At 39.0% G+C, this 23,319-nt stretch overlaps 1 protein-coding gene across 1 annotated transcript in view; it reads right to left on the reverse strand.

Annotated features, from left to right (window-relative positions):
- Positions 1-23,319, reverse strand: part of OCA2 (OCA2 melanosomal transmembrane protein) — a 184,428-nt gene that overhangs the window by 92,300 nt on the left and 68,809 nt on the right. Inside the window, exons 14-17 of the mRNA XM_009281338.2 lie at positions 22,485-22,617; positions 8,350-8,497; positions 6,657-6,714; positions 5,142-5,250 (exon numbers count right to left, since the gene is read on the reverse strand). Of these exons, the coding sequence (XP_009279613.1) occupies positions 5,142-5,250; positions 6,657-6,714; positions 8,350-8,497; positions 22,485-22,617 (448 nt within the window). The remainder of the gene's footprint in view (positions 1-5,141; positions 5,251-6,656; positions 6,715-8,349; positions 8,498-22,484; positions 22,618-23,319) is intronic.

A 23,319-nucleotide genomic window follows, 5' to 3' on the forward strand; every position in this document is an offset into this window, starting at 1 on the left:
AGAGGTAGTGGATGCCCCATCCCTGGGAACATTCCAGGTCAGGTTGGACGGGGCTCTGAGCAAGCTGATCTAGTTGAAGATGTCCCTGCCCACAGCAGGGGGGTTGGGCTAGATGACCTTTAGAGGTCCCTTCCAACCCAAACTATTCTACGATTCTATGATTCTAAATGAAAACAATTATTTCCACTTTTCCACTATTTCCACTATTTCAGTCACAGTTTTAAAATGTTTCAATGATTCAAGATGTAACTAGTTAAGATAAATTGCAGAAAGAGAGTTTCAGATCCTCTAAAGTATCTGCAGCAGAATTTGCAGTCCAAGCCCACAGTCCAAAGTTAAACCACAGTGAATATAGACGACAAGAGAGAGTTTTCCAAGAGAAACTAGATTTAACTACATGAATTATGGCTCGTCAAACAAGATAACCTTTGTCAGTAAATACTGAGGGATTTTAGCTTTAGAGAAAGGACAATGGGGAAAATTTAGACCTAGGATGTTTGCCTGACAGAAGTGACATGGAGTGCTGGTTTATAGAACTTGTTCTACTACCTAGAAAGGTCATAGCGATCACGTTAGTTAGTTAAAACAATAAAATCATAAACTTTTTAAAAGTTCATAAGTTTGGGGTTTTTGCTAAAACTGCTTTGTTTAATAATACCAAACTTGATATTAGTTAGACGTGAAACCCCCAAATAATCAATTAGCAAGCCAAATATCCATCTAACTCTTGTGGGTTTTGGTTTTAAGTATCTATGACTAAAACTTGGTACAGCTTGAGAAGACGCCTTCTGGCATATAAAAAGTGAAGTGACATAGGGTAAGGTGAATCATTTCATGAATTAGACCTTTAAAGTAGGTCAGATGAATCACGGCTGTAGATCACCTCTACTGATACTTGACCTCCTCCTGAGATTATTTTAAGGGCAGCTGAAGGTATTTAGCTTTAACATTGATGTCTGAAGGATCACAGACATCCATGGCACCAAAGACATCATAATGGGCTCAGGCAATAGTATGAAGACATAACCCCTCTGCAGAACAAAAAAAAAAGCCAAGATAGTTGCCTCAAGGTTTATGATTTGAAACTCTGTCTTCTGCTGGGGCTGGAGCAAATAGCAGTCCTAAATTATGGAAGAATTCAGTGAGTCCAAAAATCTCTCCCTGTCCTCTTGCATAAATAATTAATTCATCAAAGGATCATGAGATCAGCCGTAGATAGTAATACCAAAGGTTCACCTATGCAAGAGCCCTGTCTCCAACAGGGAAGTAGTGGCAATAATGTGGGAATAAATATACAAAAAAGGCAAACATACAATTGCATTTCTCCTGGCATACCTTCCCAGCTTCCAGCCGTCTGCAGCCAAAATAGAGACAGTATCTCTTCTCTGAAACAGACAATCTCTCTTTTGTTTGCTCTTGGGTTTGCACCTTGTTTCTTGAAGATGGGAGCAGCAGAGTCTGTTGCAACCCTCTAAAAGGAGAAGAGGACCTTCCCCTGCCTCAGAAACTACTCAGCCTGGCTCTGGGAAAGAGGTGTCCAGAGGTGGAAGGGAGCAAGAGCAAGGAGGTCTGCAAGGAGTGGGGTGCCTGCATTGCATGCAGAGACCACTGAGAGGGGCAGACAAAAGTAGGGCCACAGAGGTGATGGGTCCCTCTTCATGGATACTAGAAGGAACTGCACAGAGTTCACAGCAGCTCAGCAACTCATTGAACCAACTGAAACCAAACCAAAAAGGAAGGACCTGCCCCACAGAAGCAGAAGGAAGTAGGTTATAAATTGATTTTGTGTATTCTTTCTGACCCAGTCACTTTGAGCATCCTCTATTTAAAAAAAAAAAAAAACCTAGTTTAAATTTCAACAAAATCTTGCTTTATTTTACTTTTAAAATCTTTCATCTCTTTTGGGGGATCTCATTACAGTTCAAAGCTCTAGACATGCCTGCCTAAAAGTTAAAGTCAAAATAGGAGCCAGGTACAATCCTCAAAGGGGCTTTACTTTCATCTTTTGTCATCTTTTCTCAGATGCTTTATCAATAAAGTAAAATCCCATGGGGCCAAATGAAAGCACTGTAGAAGTCTTAAAGTTTGCCATATCTGTTTATTTAAAGTCTCAGTACTAATCTTTCATTAACATAGATGTTGCATAGAATTAGACTAAATAAATTGATGAACAGGTACAGGAAAACAGAATAGGAAAGTGTTCTGCAATTTAAAAGGCAGCTAAGTATGCAAATTTTATTATTTAAATTAAAATGTCAGTTCCCTCAAATTATATTAATGATTCCAAGTTCATAATGGAAAAATTGTATCAAGGCTGGGACTGATAAAGAATTCTATAATCTTTCTAATTCACTCTACCAAATGCAATTAAAAGTTATTAGATTTCTAACACTTCAGCCTCTGTATAAAACATTATTCTGCTAGAAAATTAAACACTGAACTACAACCTACTTTCATTTTTATGAGAAAAACATATTAAACAAATTTACCCAAACCATCAGAGTACAAAAGGTACTGTATTTTAGGAAATTCATTTCCATGCACTGGAGGACTAAAATCCATAGAGACGCACAGCGGCACTACTTCAGTAATGATAAATAAGTGACAGCTATCATCAAGATAGTGGAATTCAGGAATCACCAGTGAGATCTCAGTGGAAGTTTGCAGGTTCCATTAATCGTTAATAGAAATTATGTATATGCTTTAATAACATTTATTCATTAATCTGACAGGTTTGCCATGAATACAGAACACATACAGCCCCTATTTACTTTCAAGGTTGCAGCTGAAGATCAGCTAGTGAATAATAGAAACCTGCACTTCTAACCATGCCATTTGTTTTCATTTGTTTTACTGACATAAAGTAGGACAAAAAACAATCATCAGTTATTAAGTTTCTTCTAGTATGGACTCCAACTGCTTTGCAGTTTTGAAAGAATATCTTACCAGAAGCATATGCAACCAGTGCTATGTGGTCTTTACTGACTGTCTGTGGCTTTTCAAAAACACTTATAGATGGGTTTAATTCAAGAAATCCTACATGGTTCAGTGCCCACTTATCTGAGACAGAAAAGTAAGGGTGAAAATTGATTTCTTAAATTGCCGATGTGAATGCCTTCCTTATGTTCTTAGCCACCATGACTTCAAATGCCTTCAAATGTCTTCAATTTCTGCATCTTCCTACACCTTAGTAATACAGCACTTTTGCTCTTATAATAATACATCAGTATATCTTTTAACTTCTTAACAGCCAATAATCTTTATGGGCTGAAATCGTCCATTTCCATGGCAAATACTCTGGAACGGGGAAGCTGCCAGAGCAGCTGTGGCACTGGCTGAAATGGGGAAGAAAGCCTGGCTGACGTGGCCCCTTTCCTAATCTCATACTGCTCCAGGGCACCAGGACTTCCACAGAATGCCAACAAGGTCTTGCTGGGTGTATTGACACTGTTAGATAACTGCTTAGCCCCAGTCCACAGCAAGGTCCTGGTCCCCCAGAGTCCCCCTTGTGTAAGTGTTGCTTTGCTCCCAGACTCTTTTGCAGCGACCCAGCTTGTTTCATCTGAGATAAAAATAAACCAAGGTGCAGTTCTGGAGACAATTCATTTCAGGGATCACACCCAAACAGCAGCATGGGTGAGCCTGGATCAGGTTTGTCTCTCTCTGCTCTGTACAGTTACTCCAACATTATCCCTGGTGGCTTCATGCACTCCATCAAATGTACCAGAGAATGCAACATATGCCCTCAGCCTCATAATCTTAAAACACAGCTCTGCTAGGCTACAAAACTGCCCTCGCTGCGAACCTAAAAATTAATTAACCCATATATACAGTGTCAAAAGGAAACAAGGCCAATTGCTGTGCTGTGGAGATACGGCCAGTCTGCTCTGAAGGGACAAGGTCTGAGCAGTGTGGACACAAGCCATCCTGCACCTCTAAGGCCTGAGGGCTGGGGATCAGTCCCTGGAACAAATGTGTTTAGCAGCAAAGCTGTACCTATTAAAACACGTTTCTCCAGATACAATAGCCCATATCCTCCACTGGTGCCAGCAATACGCAACACTGGTGTTTCCCTAGGTCCCAGCAGAGAGGACAGCCTTCTGCTACTGGTACCTTTCTAAGCCAGTGAATACACCAGAAGTGGCAGCAGCAGATATGGAAGGTCTTGTTTACAACTTGATCACCATTGTACAGCTATAACTAGCTCTATATTGTGCATAATAAAAATTGATTTCAATGTAGTATCTGTGTATATGATGATTCAATCAATGATTTATTGATTATGAGTTATTCCTCTTCAAGACTGTTGCATCTTTCAGCCACTGAGATGGATGTACACCATGGGGGAATTCAGATTGCATGAAAAAACCATAAATCTGAAATTCGATAACTTTCAAGTGCTCAGCAGCCAAAAAAATATTTTTAACATTTTGTAGGGCAATGCACAGTTAGGTTTTATGACTGTCCTGCGGTTAAATGTGAGCTTTAATTTGGTTCTGGTTTTAGGATATGCAGATCCTGTCCTCATATAGATATACAACTATCTATATAAAAATCTACACATATAGTTATATACATAGAAAGTATGCATACAGCTACTTTCATTTCACACATATACAGTGTCTTCCTGATTTTATTTTGGGAAATGATTTATTCTAGTGATAAAGTAATGGAGACTGGAAGTTACACAAAGTTATCTATACTTAAGAAATAATGCCAGACTACTTTTTTGTTCTTCCATGGAGTGATTATTTTCTGATCTCCATAATGCATCTTGGTCATTCACTCAAACCTACAGTGCAATGATGCCAAGGTCAAATTTGCTCATTCTGTAATGTTTAGCTAGCTCATTAGTATTGGGAAGTCAGAAAAATGAAGTCACGAGCACTCTCTGTTATTCCTCCTGGGGTGACTGGGACGTGACTGCATTTTGAAAACCTGTTCTGAGAAACTACTGTTCTGATTAACCTGGTGGAATTGCGAGGCCAGAGACATTTGGGAAAGGGCTTTCTGAAAAGATCCAGACTCAGAAAAACTGGGGTTTGTTTTTGACTTGGTTTTTTGGGTTGTTTTTTTTTTTTTGGGGGGGGGGCGGGGAGGGTGTGTGTTTTACTTAGATAGAACAAAACTATGAGACTTACCAAGATCTAGGTAGATGCCTGGAACAAACGAGTTGAGAAAAAACATAAGAATAACACATCCCAGCACAGTCAGGCATTTGATGAGAAGAATTTTGTCTGTTATCCTGTGCTGTAGACAGGGAGAAAAACATTCATAACTGTATTAAAGAAGGAGCTATCTATTATGCATAGAGTTCACAAAAGCACGTGTGAAGCGCAAACTTCTGTTCTTGTATTGTATATTCCTCTTCAGCATAAAAGACAGAAATATTTAAATTGAAGCCTTTCATGCATACCTATAAAAAACGTGAATATGTGGCCCAATGTGATCTAAGAGTTACAAGTAGCTAGCACCTGCTGCATACATTCAGCTGTCTTCAGCTACCCCCATCACAGCTTCATTTCAGCAGAAGTAGGGTTGAAATGCAATTCCTCCTACAGAGGGCACTCCGGGCACTCTGTGGGTTCATGACACTGGACAAAACCACCCTTTTTGCACGTGTGCCTTGAAAACCTATAACCTACCCTAGAGGTCAGGTCTTTCGTGCCTCCTGTACTACTCTCATGGACATGCCAAGCCCATAATCCCTACACAGCTTCTATACCCCCGTGCCCAGCTCCTGCATCCCTGTGCCGAGCTCCTCATGCTCTCACCCTCAGACCCAGTGCTTTCCATCGTGACTCTGCTTCTCTGCTCTGATCTCACTTTCGCCACCAACCCAGGGAATCACTTTCTCTCAGCCCAAGTCCCTCTCTTGTTTCCAGTCTTCCACATAAGTTTAAAGCTCTACTAAAGTACAAGCAAATCTCTGTTCTTTAAAAAGGTTGTCTTTTATGCAATGCCTTGAAAAGGTGTAAAACCTAGTAAGAAATCCCATTGGTTTTGTTCTGTTTTGATGTGATGTGTAGGACAGTGATGTCCCAGTCAAGGACTTGAGCTCCCAAACACAGGCCTGGATTCATTAGTGGTGCCAGTGAGGTGGAGAGGATGTGACATTTAGACAATTAAATTTAGGTGAAATTAATCCCACTACAGAGTTTACATCTCATCAGACCCAGCTTCAGCATAAACACTTAGGCGGTGTTAATGTGTGCACAGCAAAGAGAACAGGATTTATCCAAATGGTTTATCCCTACTTGAATAATAAAGCAGGCATGTCACAGACAGTGTGGTAAATTAGAGTCGGTATTCGGTACATCAGCAGGAGTGTACTCTATCGTCATGCATCACAGTTATAAACAACCTATTGACACCTCTGAGTCTTTCTGGTCAAGGATTAAAAATTTAAGAAAACACTGCTGAATCATTTATTGATCCTTTAAATGATATTTTTCTAAGGAACAAAAGTATAAAACCTAACAAAAATTCACAACGTGGTTCAGTAACCGCATCCCACAGAGAAGCCAGCCAGCCTGCCTGCCAGCTTTTCTGCTATCATGACAGTTATTAAATTTGCATTAGATTCAAAGCACTGTCTCTGTATAAAGGCATAGGTCCGCTTACATGGATACTGAGAAAAACTGCCATCTACTTACTTTTTTCTGGAGTTCCTGAATATTTGTTTCCCAGTTTTTATCTTCTTGTGAAATTTGCCTGAAAGAAAATGACACCTGTTTTTTTCCAGAATGAAATTAGAACTCTGCCAAGAGTGTTGGAAAAAATCCCTCTCATCACAAATAGATCACCCTTTCCACCATACGGAGTAACTCATACCACAAAGGAGTCGTGGCCTTCTTACGGCCAGCAGCAAAATTCCCCTGAGCATTCACTGAAGACTGCACTTTTGTAACACGCTCCACTAATACACAAACCCTTCGGTTCATGAGGAGTGCCACAGGCTTGGAAGGAGCTAGCTTCCAGAGCATGGACCCCAGTATAGGATCTGGCTATATGCAATATGTAGTCCCCTTAATAGTTTCAGGAGTTGATGTATGCCCTGCTGCGATAAAATGAGGGCCGTGTGCTAACATCAACAAGTCAGAACACATATACTTTCCATTTGCATTTTATAATGAAGTTTTTAAGATCCGAGTAACTTCATCGTGTTATCAGCATAGTCAGCCCTCCAGCAAAAGGCCTTGGGGTTTGCGGTTCAGGAGCTAATGAATTTTTACATTGCTGTAAATGTACTGTGCTGGAAGAATCCTGATTTTCAAGATTAAATACACAATTTTTATTTATACTTCAGAACTGTCTTCTTTAGAATGTCATAAAGTCTAATAATCTGCTATAATCTTTTAAAAAGGAGGTGATGTTAACAACCTTTTTTGTCTTTAAGTAGTAATAGAGTCACTCCATTCAAAGTGCACAATATCCGCAAAAATTATATAAACAGAAATCATCTTACTACTAGATGAGTTTAAGAAATCATATATTTACATGTCCTTGTCCATACTGCCTATTTAACATGTTTATTAATAAAAATTAATTATTTCAGTTTCACTTTAGTTTAGCCAATTCACTTTCAGAGTACTTATCACTGCTATTCTCAGTCATCAAATTCCATAGCATAACAGTTGTTCTTGCCAGAACATAAACAAAGTTTAGCATTTTTGTTAGTCCTAGTTTATAAAAACTTCTCCCTTTCTATACATAAACAGTTAATTATGCCTACAGTCAGGTTCACACTGAAGATTTGATTATGAAATAATTTTAAAATGCAGCAATTCACTGGTGATAAGTTTTTCAAACTCAACAGTTCAATGAAAAACACTTGAATTTTTCAGTAAAAAAAAATTATAGCATTTTACTATGCTGAAGCCACTATTGCAAGGAAAAATCTAATGATGTATTTGTGATCTTTTTAAACCAAATACTACCTGAAATTTCTAGGCCTTGAAATTTGGGTCATATTGACATATATTTTCCAGACCTTACACATCGGTTTTGTCCTAAAATACTTTGTGTTTTACTGAGGCTGTGGGTGGCTCTTCATATCTGCCCCAACACCCTCTGATCAAGAGACAACTAAGAATATAGATCTTGTCCCAGAGAAGATCCCTGAAAGCCTTCACTTTCAGCTCTGCCTAAAATTACTAGAGGTAAGCCTTTGGCTCGTTGACCAAACAGAAATATTACCCCTGACGTTAACAAAGCCACGCTATCATTCCTGGCTGTAGACTACGATGAGCGGGAGCTCCCTGCCAGTCCAACAAACTGCCTGTGCCTGCAGCTTGTCCCCACCCAGTTTCGGAGCAGGGGACGTGAGACACGCTGGTCCCCACTCACCTGTGAAACGTCCTCAGCTTCTTCCTCAGGAGCATCTCCAGGGTCAGCACCTTCTGCATCAAGAGGCATTTCACCGCAGTCTCCTCTCTGCTGGCCGGATTAATGCGCTGTGCAGTCAGTCTCCAAACGTAGATCTCATGTTTCAGCTCTACAAAGAAGCAAAATCACTTATCTTAAAGCAGGTATAATGCATATGAAACCAGAGATGCACAAAATATGTGTAACATGCCCTGGACTCAAAGCTGTTAAAATGATTGGGATGGTTTCCCAACAATTTTCCACTCAGGAAGCTGCTTTTACCATTCATTTTGCAGAGCTGAAGGGAATGAAAAATAAATAGAAACTTTTCAAAATTTTAAGGAAATTAATCTCAAAGTCCTTTTCCAAAGAAAAAGAAGTACTGTCTTCGAACGCTTGCAAATGCCTTCCACAAGCTTTAGTGCTAAAATTGTATCACATTCATTTTTCATCAGAAAATAAACTGCCAATATACATTATTGTACTGCTAACAAGATACTGGTCACTTTGTAGTTAGGAATTACAGCAAATGCCCCTTCACTGTACTCAGAATGGACAACAGGTTTCCATTCACTCTATGTTCATATAAGCAATTTTATCAATGTAAGGCAAAACTGAAATTTAGCACTGTCTTATGGAATATCATTTAATAACATTTTAAAGGTTTCCTGAGAGGACTTAATTCTTAGGCACTGAAAATATCCATAAAGACAGCTACCATCACCTGCATGCAGACCTGAACGATACCTGATCCTGTATAAGTTCAGACAGACTGATTAACTTGAAATCAGTCTCCAAAATCTTGTCAGGATTTCCAACGCTTTTTGATATTTTTTTTCCCCAGTGTTGTCAAGGCCTTGGAGAATGACCGAAAGGTGTTTGTTCCTGTTCAGGAAGGACCCTACACTGGGCATGCCAAAAAAAAGCTTTGGATTTTCCAGGAAGTCACTAAAGAAATAAGAGCAGAATATTCATTCAGAAACTGTCTGCACAAATGCTTCCTGATGAAGCAACAGGATATTTCCTTACCCTTCTTTTCTGTTCCCCTCAAATTTCATGTCATTGAAGATAACATGTCAAGAATTCAAGGCTTTATATCTTAAGATCCCTGGTCAATTTGTTCTTATCCTAAGAAATGGATGTGGAAGTCTTTGCACCATGTATACAAACGATATACATTATTTATAAAAAAATAAATTATGTAATAACATAAGAAATATTTAAATACATTTTGATGTAGGCAGTGATATTAACATTTACTGCTGCAAATGCCTAGCGGTTCATGGTATCTACTATCAAAAAGAGTACTAAACATGTTTAATTCCCCCTCTTCCTTTGTGACAAAGTATTTATAGTGATAATACAGAGTGAATCATGTAAAGAGTGACCATAAGAGGGAATTAGACTTGACAGAACTCAAACATCTAAGAGCAAAAGTAAGCATGTCCAGAGCCTGCACAGTTGACACAAAAAACAGCAATTGACTCACATTTTGTATGGTTCATGTCTATAGATGAGCACACATCCATCAAAATGGTAATCTTTGCCTGAGCTTTACAGTGCAAGGCCAGAAATGTAAATTCACACTATCTAAAGCCCAATGACTGTCCCAGGTTATTAAACAACTAGTGCTCAGCTAAAGCTTTTCTTCCAAGAAGGGATTCATACCTGAACCCCAGATACCAAAGCAGTGCAGAATATACCACTTTGTAATATACTTGGTGACTCTTGCCAGGATCATAATCTGACACTAAATTATATTAAAACACGGATAGGTCGTGCTTATCAAAGGATCCACATGACTTTGTGCAGAAACCTTATCCTGGCCATCATTTACTTTTCCATCAACATTTGTGATACACATAACTGTATCAGCAGTGATTTTCCATTCTCTTCCAGAACATAAATAAGAAAGTGACAAACCTTCAGACCAGCTGATCTTCTGTTCCCCATAGAAAAAAAAAACCAAAAACTCTTTTTGAGGATTAGAGTGGATGGGAGCTGTGCAAAAAAAACTTATTTTAAACTTCAGAAATGGTGGCATTTTTTCTTTAATAAGATGGCAAGATTAAATTTTAACTCTCTGAATTTGTAAACACTGTAAATAGTAATTTCTGAAAGAAACTAGTGACCACGTGTTTGGGGTCTGCTTCAGTTCCACAGTTTCTGGTCAATGGGGCAACAAACTATTTCAATAGACAACTTCCTCCTCATAACATCCACCTTGAAACTGGTCTGAAATCATGAGCTGAGAAGTTGTTCCTTCCCGTATAGATGAGCAAGACTAGATGGAGAAACATTGGAACGTGGCTTTCTTGCACACTCTCCTGTGCAACTTCCCAGGCAAAATTTTTTTCTTTGAAAAAATTTCCTGAGCCCTTTGCGGTGAAAGAAATATTTCTATGATCCTACATGCTGCCCTAGCCTGAACGAGATAAAAACTTCTGTATGCAATTGAAGCAGGTGAAGGGGGAGAACCCCCTTCAGCAGGTGAACGGTCCTTTCTGTACTGCTCTCTCATGCAATTTTCAAGTCAATTGGACTGTAGCTTTGAAAGTGTCTCTCATCAACAGTCCAAGAGAAAGTGTGTGGTTTTGTCTTTTTCTCTGGCAAACGCTCATGAAGCATGATTATCCAGTTTGCTATCCTGCTTTCCAATAGCTTGTTTTTGCTGCAACACCTTTTTTGATCATGTCTGTTCATCCTGGCATAGCATTTCCCCCCATCCTTTCCAAGTGAAATTTCACCAAGGGTTTTGCTGATGGAGGAAAGCTGAAGCTTTCATCGTCTAACCAAGATGCAGATCTCCAGCAGGTATTTTCCTACAAAGAATCTTTATCTTCTCTCCTTCAGAAAGGGGCAGCTAGCATCACTGTATCTGTGCCACAAACAAACCCGCAGAGCAGAAAGCAGCATGACTTGCATTGCATATTCCTTTTCCATGTCTGAAGTGCCATGGGGCTAATCTCCAGATTCAGCAATGTCAGCCTGGTGCTTTCTGGTCTATGTTAAAAATATATGCGTGTTTTCACATGGCTTTTATCTTGCCTTTATGTAGAGCAAGTGCATGCTTGATCGTTCAGTCGTCAGTTTTCTAAACATCCCAAGGATGTGAACGTTCAACCTGCTGTGGATTTACTTCAGAACAAAATGTCCTTTGAAAATTAGAACAGTCGATACATCTTTTATACTGTGACTCCTGTTGCAGTAATAATTTGTGAAGAGGTTTTCTAGGTCATCCCACAGAAAGTTTCTCCTATTTCTCTTTCATGCGTACTCTTATTGTAATAGCCCATTACGGCGTCAGGTGATACGTATGTATTAGCAGTAGTTTTTGTTTTGCAGAAAATATAATGCAGGACCCTTGAGGTCAGTGAGAACACTGAACCCGGTCAAAAACCTTTGGGCCTTTCTGTACTTCTCCCATTTCAGATCTGCAAACCCATTTAAGGCAGGAACCCCTAGAGCTTGGGACCATCTGATATTTTATGACATACTATGTTACACGTTACAGACAAGGGCTTAATGCACCTGCAGGGTCTTATCAATCACTTTGAAATTATGGCTAAGGCAGCATAAGGGCAGCATTTGGCAGCCCCTGGATGGGAAGGTCTCGCACCCCATTTCCCCATGTCCATAAGTTCCCATCCCCTCCTCAGAGGGAATCTAATGGTTATGTTACACCAGGGTGAGCTCACTCCACTCACTCGTCCAACAAAACCCAATCTGCAGGGTTTTCACGGGGTTACTTTTATGGTGGATCAGCCTACTAACCAATTTATCCTACCGTTGGTAGGTCTATTGCTAATAATTGAAATGGTATGTGTGTGTGGCATGTACCTTTCATGGCAGTTTATCATTAAAGCAGATAAATTAACGTTTAACTGCAACTGTAGCAGCAGTAGTTGAAGTGATATAAGCAAGGCAAAGTTTAGTATGCAGTGATCTGGAGTAAAAGACAGGAGAGCTGTAGCTCAGTCAGGGAATTCAGCCCATTATGATACTAAAATCTTCGTGAACATGGTAGATTCATAAAGCCCACAAGGCACCACAGCAATATACCTAGCATTATTATTTCACAAAAATTTTCTTTTTTTCTTTCTCCCCCCCGCCTCCCCCTGAAAGTCCATTTCCAACAAGAAAAGAATAATTTTTGGCTTAGTTCTAGGATCAAATAAAGGATCAGCAAACATGTAAACCCTATGCTGCTCATCTGTTCTGGTTTTGTCATATATCATGTTTTACCATGGAGACCACAGCTATGACGCCCTGGGCCCATTGAATTTAATGGAGTTTCAGCTCCTGACCTGAGCTGTGACATTTTAGAAAATATTTTCTGCATTTTAGAAAACATTGTTTCATTTAAAAATGCATTTTCTTTCTGCAATCTGACAATCAATAGTCAGATTGATTTTCACTTAGAGTAATCACACATTGCCTCCCACCCGACTGCCAATAACAAAGAAGACATCCTCAAAAACTGAATGTAATTAATTCTGTCTCAGAACCTGAAAAGGCCAGTCTTGTTAATTGAAGATACTCAGAAGAGCATGACCAACCTTGATGGGGTGATAAGAATTATCATAAAATGGCAATTCTTAACTTGCAAGTGCACTAAATACATTACCTACCGTTTTGCAAGCAACACAAGTTTGCACTGGTGGGCTGTGACTAACGACATGCAAAGCATGTTCCTCTGAATGGGGGGGGGGTGTCTCCACATGCTATTGCAGCTTAACTTTTTTCAGTAAAGCAATTATTTTTCTTAGCTTACTTCTCAGAACAAGAATACTTCTGTTTAAATGTTAACTGAAAAGCAAATTAAGTACCATGAATTATAGCTTAACCTAGTAATAGTAATATCTATAACTTTTAGTAATTTTTTTAATCCTTGATATTATGTAATTAATCCTCTAAGCATTATTAGACAGTAAGTGTCATCTCCATTTTAAAAGCACAGAAACTAAGTCAGAAATGTGAAACCCAAGTGTAGAAAGAATTCACCTTGAGGGATATTCCAGCTCAACAATTCATGCCTCTCCCAGAGGCACCACCCCTCAATAGGATACAAGCATAAGGTTGTAATTCTGAAAAAAATGCCTGAAATGTCCTTGTCTTTATTCCTTTGAGTAGTTCAGTTTATCAATCGTGGGTAAAGATAAGTAGAGGCATGAACATTGCAGGGTCTTCAAAACTGCAACAAAACACACTTTGCCTTATTCAGCTAAATACTTGCAAAGGAATGCAAGAAATCTGCACAATGCTGCATAAAGCAATACGGAGCATTTATATAAGCTTTTCAATTCAAAGTCCAACAGCTGGGGCCCCCTTTAGTCACCAAGGCACCTGATGCCAGTTTGGTTGCCCAGCATGGGATTACATCCATAGCATAGGACTTACAGGACACCTCACCCCTGCAGCAAAGCAGCTGGAGCCTGGGCAGAAAACTGCAAAGCTCAGATGGTGCTACACTCCTAAATCACCTCCCAGGAGTTTTCTTCTGGGCAAGCTAGGGCAGGCTGTAGCAGCCCCAGGAGTCAGGCTGTTCAGAAAGCTGCAAAACTGCAAGTATCCTTCTCCTTAAAAATGTAACTGCAATTTTTCCTCACTGTGCTTTGGGTTTCCCCCTGTAATTTTAGCTACTGAAAGAATCTACAACACTACAAGCCTACCCCTGTATTTTATAAGGGAATAGTCAATTTAATACCTCTATGATGGTCACATAACGCTCAGATGGAGTAATCTGCAGATATTAAAGAGGGTTAGATCTCTCATAACACTTCAGGATGATTGATAAAGACATACATTACTCTTCAGTTGGTTTGTCCCTGAACGAGGGATGGGATCTCTCTCAGGTGATATGGACTCTGAGATACGGGTAAGTCAGACTTAAAGCCACAAAGTTATTTCAGTCCTTGTGGTTTTGCCCCTTAGTTTCCTCTACTGCAGTTCCCCATCTTTTAAAAGCAGAAATCTGAGTATATTTAGGTTTCATCTGTGTTCATTAGCACTTGCCTAATGTCATCACAATACTCTGCTTTGTTACACTGTGAATGGCACAGGGTCATGGGAAGTAGAGAGTCAAGTATTTTGAGCATTCGTTTACCTAAAATTTGAGTGTAGTTTGTTTCAGAAAATTTTCATCCGGTTTGAAATCTAGAAAAATAATTCCTGTTTACTCACTATGAAAAAATTTTAAGTCAGACTGCCAGACTTACCAATGAAAACCAATTTAGGCAATGTTTTCCATTAAAGTCTCACAGTTAAAGAAATCTCTGTTCAATTCACTATCCTCTGCTCAAAAGTGAATAGATACATTCCAATCATAAAACATTTGACACCAAACATAACTATTGCTGAGGTCCTTTCAATACGGGGGGGGGTGTAAGAAAAGCAACCATTTAAAGATGGTTGCTTAAAGATAGGCTTTAAAGTCCTATTAAAGAAAAAAGAATCATTAAAAGATACAGCCTCAAGAGGAAAGCTCCCATAATCCAAAAGATAGTGCCTCATCTAATGCTTTTAATAGGGCAAAATGAAGAGCAAAATAATGAAGCACACTTCAGACTCACCATATCTTTTAGCAACTGGTTTAAATGTAAAAATGGGGACTAGTAAGTTCCATTCATTTTCATAAATAAAAATGGCAGGAATAATTTAAAAATCTGTCAAGGTTACACTTTTATTTGAAATATCATCACAGTGAAAACTCTTTGCAGCAAACAGATACAGAGCATGTGTTAAATTAACCTAAATTGTTCCCTTAAGCTCTGTATATCATGAAGGTCTTATGAGCTCCAGAGCCATCAGAGTAAAGTGAAAAATTTTGTCATAGCTTCACCAAAACGCTGCTAATGATAAGGCAAGGTCTTGCCAACCAGTGTATATCTGTATAATCATTGCAGTTGTGGTATGCATATAAAAATCCAGGGGGACAAGTGCTGCAAAAGAAACAGGAGGTATCACTTCCTAAGCTTTTACCTCCCATCGGTGATTTTTCTGTACTGATTCCTTCCATGAAAAAAATGTATCATAAAATTGTGAAGTGCTGCTCTGTTGATTCAGAATGCCACTGTATTATACTTTCTTTCTGCATAAGGCAGGTAAAGTAATATAGCAGCTGTGCTCTTGTAATGGCTACGTTATCAATGCACTAAGCAAATAATACGAGATTGTCCTATTTCCCTTATTCTGCAATGTCAGAATACTATTTTTATCATCTGAAAACAAGAAAAAACACATTAACGTTTTCCTCTTTCCAAGGGGAATACTCCATCAACTCTAAAGCAGTACAAAAGACATAAACAGGATTTTAAACATAAAATGATCTAAAATGTTTAAAAATCTTGTATCTATGTAAAGTAAAAAAACTACACTTATTTTCATACCTGATCATTAGAAGAGCTATTGAAGGTGCAAATAATAAAAGACAGATTTTTTTTTTTTACATTTTCAAACATAAAACCATGACTCTTGTGGATCCTGATATATTATCCAAAAAGGAGTCTACACAAAGTCTGCAGGGACCATAAGACTACCTAGTTCCTTTGAGACTGAAAGTCTTAGAGTTCTTTAAAATAAAAGACACAATATGTACCAGAAAGAGATGATCTTAGATCCCAAGATAATTCGTAAGAAAGCTGCATCTTTTAGTTTAGCATGCTGTCATCCACAGTAGGAGAGTTAAAATGTTAACTATTCATTGTTAATACATACAACTGGATTGCAGAGAAGGGGGGGCGAGGATGTTTTCCTGTTCCACATTGTTCTTCAGGATTTAAGAATGCTTCCCATATATTCCCATGAATTTAGCATCTTGGGTGAGGACACTAGAGTGCAATGCATATTGCAAAACTGCCATCCAGATTGAGCGTGGAGTTGAATGCTTGAAAACATCTTGAAATATCCCTTTCTTTGGACATTATTCTCTGCATAATCTGCCTGCTGGTTTTCTCACCTGAACCAATTTTCAAGTGAGGACAGCCCGCTACTTCCAACAGTTACATTAAAATACCAATAGTGCTTTACTGGCAGTTAGTGAAGTACCTAAATAGGTACAGATGCACCTCAGGATTGAGATTTATTGATGTACTTAATCCAGCTAGGTACTTGATGTACCTCTCACTGATTCTAGCAAGAAATGGTTCTTACAGTTACAAATAAGTTACTAACTAAAATAGGGCTAAGGACTGTTCTCTGACCCTGAGCAGCGCACACAGCTGTACTGATGCTATGTAACACCTTACCGTGGGTCCCCTCTGTGCCCCTGCGGTGTCCTTGTGGCCCTGGACATTATTATTATTTTATGTGGGCTTTGTTCGTTTCAAAGTGTCTGAAGCAGCATTGGGGTTGCCTTGCAAGTCATGACAGTAGTTCTTCCCCAGCATTAAAACAAAAGATTGTACATCACACTGCAGGGCGTGGCGTGGGAGCATGCACCACTGTTAGAGGATGCAGAGGCCACCCGGACATCCCATGCCCTTAGAAAACAACAAAGCTGTTAACCCTTTAACCACAGCCACCTGCGCTGGGGACCATTCCCCCAGGCAGGCATCTCAGAGCTGCGACAGGCAAGGGGGTTAAAATGGACAAAATAATGACAGCACTGAGCTATACCTTGTGTTCAGCTACAGTTACAATTGGCGATGCCTGTGCTTGGTCAATCGTGTGCAGCACAAAGTAGTATGGCAGACATTTGTAGTCACTATGGGACACAGAGAGGGAAACTCACCAGACATTAAGTGCTAAATGAGTTTTTTGGTTTTACCTTGTTTCCTCTCTTTACCTTCACCTTAGCTGTGTCATCCTTTGGGCATTTTCACACAAAATGAGGCCTGATGTGAGCAGTACTTACTCTAAGTTCAGGAACAATGCCTGGACATCTTGGGTCTGCAGCCAGCATAGTCGTATCGGTTGCACAGGTCTGACAACCCCCAGTTATCGCTCCCCTAGTTCCTTCCTCTTCTAGACTTTCTACCTTTTCACTGCCAGTTTTGTACCTCTTTTTCCCCTCCTCCTTTCACACTTCTTCTCTTAGAGAAGCAGCTGTAAAGCTCCACATGGAAGAAAGAAACAGATTTGCTCACTCATCTGGTTACCACATTTCACGTTGTGGGAAACAGCACTGTGTTTTTCACACATTAAGCATTTTACACATGACTATGATTAATTAGAAAATTCCTTCTGTTGGAGGCTTTACATACTGACTATCATACTACCATAGCAGTATTTTCCCAGCTGCTGCAGACGCTGAGCTACACCAGAGGGAATAATGTGTTCCACTCTCTCCTGGCATCACCACTCGTGCTTCAACAGTCGGTCTCTCTTTCAGCCAGCAAAACAAGCAGAAACTGGAGCAAGCAACACAGGAGAAATGGGGAGCTGGTGCCAAATCAGTTGTCGTGCTAAGAGAAAGCTCTTCCTCTTTGGCAAAAATGGCAATAATAATACTTCTCACTAGATCACATGCCACCCGCTGTCCTGGGGATAGCAACCTTCCCAAACACTGAGGTCCACATCTTGATAGCTGAGACATAACAGTGTATTGTCACACTTCCCAGGGACTAAATAATGTATTGTTAACCCTTAAGGTAAGTAAAAATTTTGGTTTCAAGTTTTGGGGCAGGGGGTGGGGGGAACAGGAACTTTAATTCCTCTTAACACTCATATATGATTATTTCTCCTTACATATTCTTTTTTGAAAGTATAGATATACTTTTTAAACCTTCTTAGCTTACTACCCTAATTCTACCATCCTTTTCTGCATCACATAGAACAAGGCATGAGTTTATCAGCTGAAAGTCACACTCAAAAGTCCTCAAAATATCCCTTTATTCTTAAAAAGAATTCGATTTTTTTCTCTCATGGCTGAGTTCCTCAGATTCTTTTTTCTGTTGTAATATGTCCCTCTTCAAGCTACTGCAGGTAGATAGTGGCTCCTGGGGAAGGAACATGCATTTTTTTCTGCTGCACAGGTGCTACAACGCAGTCTGAAAGCCAACAATTTAAAGACACTGGTAACACACAGCATTGGAATTAATCTGACAATGTATCATCAGAATAACAGCATTGTCTGTTGTTAAAATTAGTGCTTATCCATTCCCAATAATCTGTGTAGCCCAAAGCAACAGAAAAAAGCTTAAAGCACATGGCATACAGTGAAAAAATTCTGTGGTGAATAATATACCAATTAAGTCTCACATATCTTGTTTAATTGCTAATTGGGGGCAGGCTGAGGGAAGGCTGGTATTTAGTTGATTAAAACAGCTGCTTCAAACAAGCGATTTGAAGTTATCACAGAATCATTGCAACCTGAGATGGAAGGACCCCTGAAAGCACCTTGGAGCATATTCTGCAAATCCAAATCATGACGGCTACCTCCTAATGGAACTGTCTTTGTCACTTTCTCTTCCCCTTTCACAGAAAATTTCAATGGAAAGAGTAGCTCTTCAGCATTTGCTCTAATTGAACAGCTACTGATTAGCTTCACAGTGATGGAGGAGCACCTGATTATAAGAACACATGGTATACTGATTGGGAGACTGCTATATCTGAACATACTAAGCTGCAAGTAACAAAGATTACAGAGAGATGAATTGAGGGAAATATCCTAGCCTCTTAAAAGTGTACAGTGTTTCGCTGACAAAAATATTATGTCAGTGAATAAATTGTACTACTCAAATTAATCAAAAAATCGTTATGCATACTTGATTTCTTAAAAATCCAAAACATATTCTTTTCTTTCATCTATAAACTTTTAAAGTGTAACAATAACAATTCTATTTTCTAAAATGTATATTCACAAAAGCATGCTATTATGTCAGGATCAAAATTGCTTACAGTTGGCAGAATATATTTTCTGATTATTTAGTTATTGCTTATCTCAAGACACCTTGCAAGCTGGCACTTTTAAATTTACTTATACTTAATTTAAGTATACAATATATATATTAAGTATATAATAACTCTAGTTATTCGTGGAAATGTCCATGAAGATATGGCTTTTATTAGAAAATAAGAAATTAATAAAAGCAAATTAACTCTTTTTAAATAAGAAAGTTGGGAAGTTACAAAAAATGCTGAATACCAAAGATTTAATAATATAGTTCCAGGCAACAAAGAAAAGTAATCATTTTTTATAATGATGCATAATTACAAAGGGTTTTATCTGGGAGGTTGCAAGGGTTCCTTTCCTCCCCAACAAAAAGGTAATTCCTTTCCCAGAGATGATCTCTTCCACAAAGGATTCTCATTCTTGAGCCCTGCACTGAACAGGTAGGAACTTGCTCTATATTTAGCTTTTTGATACAGAATCATAGAATGGTTTGGGTTGGAAGGGACCTCTAAAGGACATCCAGTCCAACCCCCCCTGCAATGAGCAGGGACATCTTCAACTGGATCAGGTTGATCAGAGCTCCATCCAACCTGACCTGGAATGTTTCCAGGCATGGGGCATCCACCACCTCTCTACCTGTGCCAGTGCTTCACCACCCTCAGCATAAAAAATTTAATTTTCAGCCTTTCTTCATAGGAGAGGTGTTCCATCCCCCTGATCATCTTCGTGGCCCTTCTCTGGACTCGCTCCAACAGGTCCGTGTCTTTCTTATGCTGAGGGCTCCAGAGCTGGACGCAGTACTCCAGGTGGGGTCTCACCAGAGCGGATTAGAGGAGGACAGTCACCTCCCTCGACCTGCTGGCCACGCTGCTTTTTATACAGCCCAGGATATGGTTGGCTTTCTGGGCTGCGAGCACACGTTGCCAGCTCACATCCAGTTTTTCATCCACCAGTATGAAGAAGAGAAGGAGCAATAGGAACATGAGCCAACTCCCCACCTGTTCAGATTATGCATTTCAGTAGTCTACTGGGGACAACTTGGGAGTGGATATTGTTTATCTCTTAACTTTTTTGCCTCTCTTCAAAGTAGTAACTTTGACCAGACAAATAGGAAGATCGCTCACCCGTGATACAAAGTTCACAAAGCTTATTATTAAGTTTTTTATGGATATTTACTTTAGGTAATGATGCCTTCCCACAAGACAAAACTCAACATTAATTATTTAAAATTGACAAATTCCAGGCACATTTATGGCTAGGAGAAGAGAGCATCCCTTTCTGCATGTTAACACTGTCAATTTTCAGTGACTTACCTTCTCTAAAGGCATTCCTGGCACCCAAAATTCTAGCTATTTGGATGGAAGCTGACGTAGTATAAACTGAGGTGAGCCAAAAGTGTCCTATCTTTTTTGTCTATTGGTAAATAAAGTCATCTTTCTCTTTGACCCAGAAGTATACAGTCGATAGATTTATTTACCAGGTAAGGAAGACCTCTTGCAGCCCTGGTACGAGAAGGTAGGAAAAGAAGATTCTTGACAGCTTTCTGAAAAATCTTACTTTGTAGTGTCACAGGGAAATATCTAGGCATTTTAGGGACTGAGTTCATTGCTTTATTTCTATTGCTTTCAGGATCAAATCTCTAAGGCTGCAGAAAGCCTCAGCTGTTGTACAATGGCACAGTAATGAAAATGCGTATCTCACACCAAGCAAATATATAGAAGGAAAATTCTCCTTAATTCTCTTAGAAAACAGGTAGTATCACCTCTAGAACAGCTCAAAAATGCTTTAGTTCTTAATACTGGGAAAGACTTTGGCCCCTAGAGCTGTGAACAGGTAGGCTGAGCATGCCTTGTGCTGAATGGGCACTGAAGTCCCTCAAAACCGAATGTCTGCACAAGAGCCAACTTCCTAAGCAGTGAAGCCTCTTCTCTGACCTTTCTATCAAATGGGATTCAAGAGACATGGTACAATCCACTGAGGAGAGGACTGTCAGTTCTGTCTTTTTAACAGAATCCTACTCCTAAAGTTAATTTTCCCTGGAACAAGGCAAGTCACTACAAGTGGTACTCATCTTGCCCAAATTAGGTACCTATCATGAAGATCTCCGAGTTAGTCACCTTGGACTCCCCTTATACTCAAAAGAGAGAAGTAAACTTTTGGAGGATGAAATATATCTGTTCTACTGTAGACAGCTACATTAGTCTTTAGAAGGGCTAATCTTTCTCCACAGATTACAAATGGAGCCAAGTTATATCAACCATATGAAAAGTTGTCCTCCCCATGCTAAACAGACACCACGCACACAGGTTCAGAGATGTCGTACAGCACATTAAAACCTCTGTTGCATGGTCAATGGAAGCCTGGATCCTAAGTCTTCTGCAGCCAAAAGTGAAAAAAAAACAGTCCCAGGGAAGAAACAGTTATACTCAACTATCTTTGTACAAAGCTTGCTAAGAAATTATACTTGGTGAATTACTTCTTACCTTGTAAAGAAATTGTGAACATTTGTGGGTTATTATTATTAGGTTTCACCACTTAAACAGAAGCCTGAGAACAATGATGAAAACTTCAAAATGACTGAATAGAAAGGCGTAAAAGCATAAAGACAAAAAGGGACCGACATACTCAACAGGCATTGAAACAGCTTTACCAAGACTTCTAGAGACTACTGAGGTGAGCAACCTAGAAAAGACATAGATTTAGTCCTACTGAATTATAGAAATTATACACCAGGGAACTTTAGGGTTGGAAGAGCCACAGAGGCAAGCTGGAAAGAACGTGGAAAGTTCTTCTACTCTTGATGAAATGTCCTTCGCTGACCACAGACCAGGAAAAGATTGCTGAAAAAATCCAGTGGAAGAAAACCAGCACTGAGGGAATACATCAGTGCACTATGCCTGTCATAAGGGAAACCTGGGATATTTCTAAAACTAGGTTGTGAACTCAGCACCTTGAGCAGATGTTATCTGTTGTGGTACAGAACACCCTGGTACTCAAGCCAATGGCTATAAATGATGCAAAATATCCCTATAAATTTTGAATATATTTCATAATTCATGTCAACACCTCAACCTTAGCACCAGAAAAACATCCATTTCTAAAAGTCAGAAAATATTATGACTAAAAATAAAATCTAAATTATTAGTTAAAAAATTAATGTTCAGAGACTGAAGGATAGTGGGCACTTCCATCTGAGGACAACATTGTAGTAGGCACTACTCAGTTTCTATTTAGCACATATTCAATGTAGTGGTAATAAAAATGTTTTCACGCTCACACTTACCAACAATTTCACTCGGCTCCTTATTGTAAAGTTTTTTGTTCCAGTAAAGAAGTCTGAGAAAAGGAAAGGAGACCAGAACAACAAGGCAGATGCCAACAAACATATGCCCTGTGAAGGCTGCAAAATCCAATCCCTGGAAATAAAAATGAAAACCTAAATTAAAAATCAGTTATTTTCCTATATTACCTACAGGGAAAAGTATTCAACTATATGTACTTTAGCAGTCAATAATAAATATAAAGCAATAAAGTATGTAAGTAAGTACAGTATATGCTGTATTTCATCTGTTTCAAGGAAACGAGCCACATTACAATTTCATTCAGAGAACTAAAAAATAGCATTACGAGTTATTCTGAAATATATTTAGTGTGCCTGACATGAATAGAAAAAAAAAACAAACTGAATCATTAACTTTCACTTTCATCACTTAAATCACTGCAAATTCATTTTAAATCACACTGAATCACAGAAATAGTTAAATTTTCATGACCAGCTTTTGTTTTAAACTGATGACAACGTGGATTTTTACAATAATTCTATCTGAACCAGGATTTCATCTAAATTCACAAATATTCTTCTACAATAAAAATATTATATGTCAATATTCTGTTTATTTTTCTACCTGCTTAATAAATGGACACATTTCTTTACATTTTGCATAATGAAACCTTTTAATGAAGGGCTTTTCAAAAAGGTTAGGCAGAATATATTAAAAAGCTACTGTTTTAAGCAATAAGAATAAATAGTGACAATTTAGCCATGCTCTGAGTAGGATGTTGGACTAAATGACCTCCAGGGCCCCTTTCAACTGAATTATTCCATGATTCCATGTTGC

Source organism: Aptenodytes forsteri, unplaced genomic scaffold (genome assembly GCF_000699145.1).
Source record: "Aptenodytes forsteri isolate BGI_AS27 unplaced genomic scaffold, ASM69914v1 Scaffold212, whole genome shotgun sequence".
NCBI classification, from domain to species: Eukaryota; Metazoa; Chordata; class Aves; order Sphenisciformes; family Spheniscidae; genus Aptenodytes; species Aptenodytes forsteri.